The sequence below is a fragment of the Arachis stenosperma genome, chromosome 1 (genome assembly GCF_014773155.1).
Source record: "Arachis stenosperma cultivar V10309 chromosome 1, arast.V10309.gnm1.PFL2, whole genome shotgun sequence".
NCBI lineage: Eukaryota > Viridiplantae > Streptophyta > Magnoliopsida > Fabales > Fabaceae > Arachis > Arachis stenosperma.
Genome location: NC_080377.1, coordinates 36,451,588 through 36,457,459, shown reverse-complemented (window position 1 = coordinate 36,457,459; position 5,872 = coordinate 36,451,588). Strand labels below are relative to the sequence as shown.

The 5,872-nt window shown below is 29.1% G+C and overlaps 1 protein-coding gene across 1 annotated transcript; it reads right to left on the bottom strand.

Moving 5' to 3' along the window:
- Positions 1-810: 810 nt before the first annotated feature.
- LOC130946594 (FCS-Like Zinc finger 2-like) lies at positions 811-2,097 on the bottom strand. The gene is made up of 2 exons (XM_057875393.1): positions 1,663-2,097; positions 811-1,569 (listed from the first exon to the last, which is right to left on the bottom strand). The coding sequence occupies exons 1-2, from the start codon at positions 1,986-1,988 to the stop codon at positions 1,380-1,382; spliced, it is 516 nt and encodes a 171-aa protein (XP_057731376.1). The 5' UTR covers positions 1,989-2,097; the 3' UTR covers positions 811-1,379.
- Positions 2,098-5,872: the final 3,775 nt, after the last annotated feature.

Here is a 5,872-nt window from a genome sequence, read left to right as displayed (position 1 = left end):
ATTGCAACATTTTTTGCATCATGTCATGAAGGATTTTATCATTTTATTTTGATGAACAAAAAGGATAAAGTGAACAACTTGTTTTCCTCAAGCTGTATATGTAATCCTTCAAAATACTCGAAGCATTTTTACTTTTAAAACTTTGGGCACTAATTAAAGTGCTTATGATCTAGGCCTGTTAATACTTGTTGTATTGATCTAATGAAATACTAGGCTTAATTATTTTTGTTACTCTTTATAATTTCCTAAATTTTTATTTAGAATTTTATAGTTTAAAATACTTATAACTAAATTTTTGTATTAAATAAAAAATATTAATTAATCTTCTCAAATTATTTTTTGTTAAAAATATAAAATATTTTTAGAATATTCTCTTTCTTTCATTTTTTTATTTGAGACGTAGAAGAATAGATATAAAAGATTTTAAAATTATTAGATTATTTTAAAAATAACAATTAGTGAAAATCTAGCTATAAATTTTATTTAATTAATATAAAGATTTAATTATCAACTTTTAAATTTTAAAAAGCTAATTAATAATTCAATATAGAAAATAGGAAGAACATAATAATTAAACTAAATATCTAACATGAACTAGTCTAGTTTTTCCTCTTAATTATCGTAAAAATTCCTGTCCCAGATGAATTTCATCGTACAAGTAAGCAGCCACGGCACACAAGAAGACGTTCATCATTCCCGGCCATCAAATTTCACCTTGAACACAAATATTCAAAAGAAAAAGAAAATGAATTGGTACCAAGTTCGAAGATACAACTGCAAAGTTAAATGAATAAATAGGGGGAACAAATATGAAAAGAGCCAGAGCCAGAGCCAGAAATTTTACAGTTGTATTTAGTTCTTCTTTCTCATTCAAAACAAACCGAAACTATTATGGGCACAAACCACGACCATAACTTCAACAAGGCAAATGGATCTTAGGAAAAGAGAAAAAAGAAACCCCAAAACCTTGATCAAAATACAAATATAGGAAAAAAAAAAACCCGAAAGTGAGTCATTTCTATAGAAGAGGATCTCCCACGCAAGAAGCAAACACATGCACTCTTCAAAACGTATAATAATACAATTTACATCTACATTCACAAAATTCTCTGTACCCTTCTTCCATAATGTTCCATCCCCTTCTCTATTGTTAAATCTTGACCCCTTTTTGTTCGTCGAAACAAAGAAACCAAAAAATAACTTAAAACGTGCACCTCCCGTTTGTTATTCTTGTTTTTTTTGGTTAATTTTCAATCTCTTGTTCAATGTTTTTTTCTCTCTGTTTCTTTTTTTGCTTTTCCGAAGGCAATAGCAGTAGTGCATCAGAAAAAAGAAGCCTTTATTCCATCCAAGATCCATGGAACTAGCTTTTATTATTATTAAGCGGCAGCAACTGCCCCTGTGGTATGAAAGGAGTAGCCTCGTGCCTTATTTGGGTAGCCAGATTTTGTTTGCTCCTTGTTCCTCAAAGCTTTCATGGAAGAAGAAATGTTCCTTTTCTTCTCTTTCGCTTCATCTCTCTCTATTTGCTCTTCCCTACACTCCTCGCTACAAAAAGGTGTGTCCCCTCTGCAAAAACCACCAATCAGATTAAAATCACATCAAATAAAAAATACAACGAGAAATCAAGATTCTGTTATTTTAATTAGATTTGATTTATACCTATACATGAAGATGTCTCTGTTATCAGCCAGGGGCTTCTTGCAAAGAAAACAAGCTTGGAGGAAGTGAGGTTGGTGATCTTCGAATCTGGCGTCATAGAATCTTGCAGATCTGGGAGACGAAACGGACGACGAAGAAGAAGAAGACGACGAAGAAGAAAGGTTTCTAATACTGCCCCTGCTGTAAGAGGTGGCGTATCCCACGGTCATAGACCTAGAAACGACGCCGTTTCTGCAACAACGACCACCACCACTTTCCATATCCTTTATAGAAGCCAAACCGTGATCTTGTTCTAAGTAACAAGGTCTTGCAGTTGAGGTATACATAAGATTAGTTTTAGTTTTAAGAGAGAAGGTGAAGGTCGTTCTTGATTTGTATTTGGTTAGAAGAGAGAGAGAGAGAGAGTAAAGTGAGGAGAGTGAGGCGTAGGGGAAGGAGTGACGGGTTTATATAAAGAGTGTGTTATTGTGAATTATAAAATTATTGAATGTAGCTGCGTGGAACGGTTTGTGTGTGATGTGCAATGAACAAAGGGAGAGAGAGAAACAAACAGCGGCAGGTTACAAGAATCCGTGAGAGTGAATCCATTGGCCAAAACTGCTCTCCATCATACATATCAACACCGTTCAAATTTGGTAAATTCCTATTTTGCTTTCCTGGAACTGAATGATTGGAGACACACCCCCACCAAAATGCCCATTCTTCTTCTTCGAATTACGGGAGTGGCATTACTAATCAAACTAAATTAAAAGAATTGATTCCTTACAATAAAAAAGTTAATAAAATAATATCGTAAAAAAATAATTTTATGATTTTTATATTCTCTTAATTTAAAAATAATTAAATTTTTATTTTATCATTTTATTAAGTTTTTTACTTTAAAAGATTTTAATCGAAATTAAAATTGACCTTATAAAAATTTTGGATTATTAAAGACACTAGCGAACAATTTATTATTAGGGAAAAAAAACGTTTTCTTTTACTTCTTTAAATACATTAAACAGTTAAAAGTATAATTTTTCTTTTTTACATAGTTTTGATTTAATTTAAATACAAAAGAATTTTATTTTAGTGATATTCAAACAAATTTTTAAATGATAATTTAAAAATAAATATTAAAAATAACTAATTTATTAAAAATTTAATTTTGATATATAATCAATAATAAACTTTTTTTATGTATATTTATTCACATAATACTATATTAATATATTATTTTTTATTATTAATTGAAAAATAAGAACAAGAATATGAAGATAAAAATAAAATTTTAATAAAATTATTTATTAAAAATTGATTTTCTAATTGAACGTCGTATATCTTAAAAATACAGATTAAATACGAAATGTTCAACAAATCACAAATAATATATAATAGCGTTCATGAGGAAATTTTTTTTTTTTTTGGATAGATTAGAGTGTCCTCAATTTTCAGCATTATATGATATTTTTATTACTGACTCATTCATACTACAACTCATATGTCTAATACTTTATTCACTATTTGATTTTTGTCAAATTTTAAATTCCTTTATAATATATTAAAAAACATATGATTTACCACTCTAGTTGTGTGGTTTAGGGGGAAAAAAAAAGGATATTTTGGAAGTGGAAAGATATTTGGGTGATGGGAGTGAGAGGTGGTAGGTTCCAATATGGACCAAAACAAAAGAAACACAGATGAAATGAGTCTCTCCATTTACTAGTCTAGAATGACCTGGAAGGGTAAGAAAAGAGTGCGGGCCCAAACTCGTTCAATGCGCGTATACGTAACGGTCACACCGCCAGGGTCCTACTTTTACCACTTTTTACCGTACCTTTCTCCCAGCAATTTCATGGGCCCACTCCTCTAAATTCATTCAATAGTATATGTTGTCTTAATTTAGTTTAAAATATAAAATATTTTAGTTTAGAATTTTGTTTTAATAGTTTTTAATTTTATGTAATAGGAAGAAACTTAATATATGATTAATTTTTCAATAAAACTATAACTATAACTATATCTATATTTTAGTAAATTAATCTATGTAGTACATTTAGTCACTAAAAAAAAAAATCTATGTAGTACATTTAAGTAATGTTTGTAATTGTTGTTTCTAAAAGAATATTTTACTAAGAATATTTTAATGTATCAAGATTTGATATTTTTTTTAGTTTAAATATTATTTAATGATAGTGTAAAAATTTATTCAAATATTTGTATAAATTTTAATATATACAAATTATTGAAATTTAAATTTTCTAACGTAAAAAAATTAGTAAAATAATAAACTAGTTAATTATTATTAATTTTATAATTTTTATAAAATATGTGTTTTACTATTTTAATTTAAAAGTGATTAACTTTTTATTTTATTAGTTTATAGATTTTTTTATTTTAGATGATCTTGATCCAAATTATTTGAGTCAAACATATTTTTTTTTATATGGAGTGTAATAATTATATATATGTTATAAAACATATTTTGTACCTGTAGAGTTACATAAAATTTGAATCTTAATTTTCCTTAATTATACTTTCAATCGATCAAACGAAGGATACTCTTGCAAAATTAAACTAAAACTAATAATTAATTAAATATAAAGTGAAATTAGATAAATGGGAGTTGGTAATTTTCACTTCTCTAACTATAGAGATGTTAAATTTTAAATTAATTTAAACAAAATTCTTAATAAGTTATATGTTATTGAACTAGAATTTGGATATTTTTCTTAAATTAATTTAATTCAATACAAAAAGTATAATATATTATAATTTATTAGTTTATAAAAATTAAAATTTTATTCATAATATATTTAGGTTAATACATAACTTGTTTTATCAGTAAATGTGAAATTAATTTATTTATATTATTTTATAAAATAAAGGTTGCTTGAATTTAATTTTTTTATAAATCCAAATAAATTGATACAATTTAAATTACATTAAATTTTACACTTTAAATTAGATTAAGTTTTCTTTTAAAGTTAAAGATTTCTAGTTACTTATATCAGGACTTTTTAACTGATAAATTTTTATTTTAATTTAATTATTTTTATTATATTTTATTAAAATAAATAATTTAAAAAGTAGGCTAAAATTTTTTAATATGAAATAAAGATGTGTATTTTTTCTGAAATTAGAGGTTTTTGGTGCATATGCAAGTAGGTGGATGTTGCAGAGGTGCATGCACAACACACAGGTAGGGGTGGTAAGTGAGGAAGCCCGTCTCGCCCCGCCGAAAACCCACATTTTGGCGGGCTGATCCGCCCCACCCTACCTAGTGGAACAGTCCTAAAATTTCACATTGCCCCGCCTAACTGTGTGCTGGTAGGTTAAGCCCGCCAAATCTTCTCTTTTTTTTTACTATTAACTATTAAATAAATATATAATTTCACAATTATTTTAATAATTTTATAAGTTCTAAAGGCATAAAAAAATTATAATTTTTTATATTCACAAACATTAAAGTGTTTGTAATTATAAATATTGTTTTCAAAGCAAAATAAACATAATCCAAAACACTCAATTTTCATCTTCATTCTCTTGTAAGTTGGGTTGGGAGAAGTTAGATTTCGGCTAAAAAATTGTAAAAATACCCCTTGCCAAAAAATACTAAACTGGGCGGAGAAACCTGTCCTGCCTCGCTAAAGCCCGTGGTTTAAGCGGTGCAAGTTAGGCAGGCTTTTGTTATTTGACAGTCCCAATTTTTCAGCCCGACCTGCCTTTTTTGACGGGTTACACAAGCCGGCCTGGCAGATTTAGGCCCGTTTGCCACCCCTACACACAAGCGACGTGCTGACTCAGCACACAGACAACGTGTTAGACACTTGTCCAAATCGCATGCAACACGCACCATCCGTGTTGAAACATGGCGTTAATCCGTTCAACACGCATAATGCGTGATTCATACGTGGTAGCTTGGCAAGCAACATGTAGGTTGCGTGTTGCACACGTGGCGGACACTGGTTGGATGGCATTGTAACATGTAACCTATGAAGTAAGTCTTCTGCCTATAAAAACCAAAATTCGTAACCATTTTTTTTCATTGTGAGAGAAATATTTTTCTTTGGGGTCAGTACGATGGAGGGCACTGCAAATATAGTGGTTTACTACAACTGTGAGGTCATACGAAATACATATAAGGGGGTGAGTTTTGCGTGTAAGAATATGTTTTCGTTTGTGGTTTAGTGCACTATAACGCTCATGGAACTACAGTACGGGCTCTGTC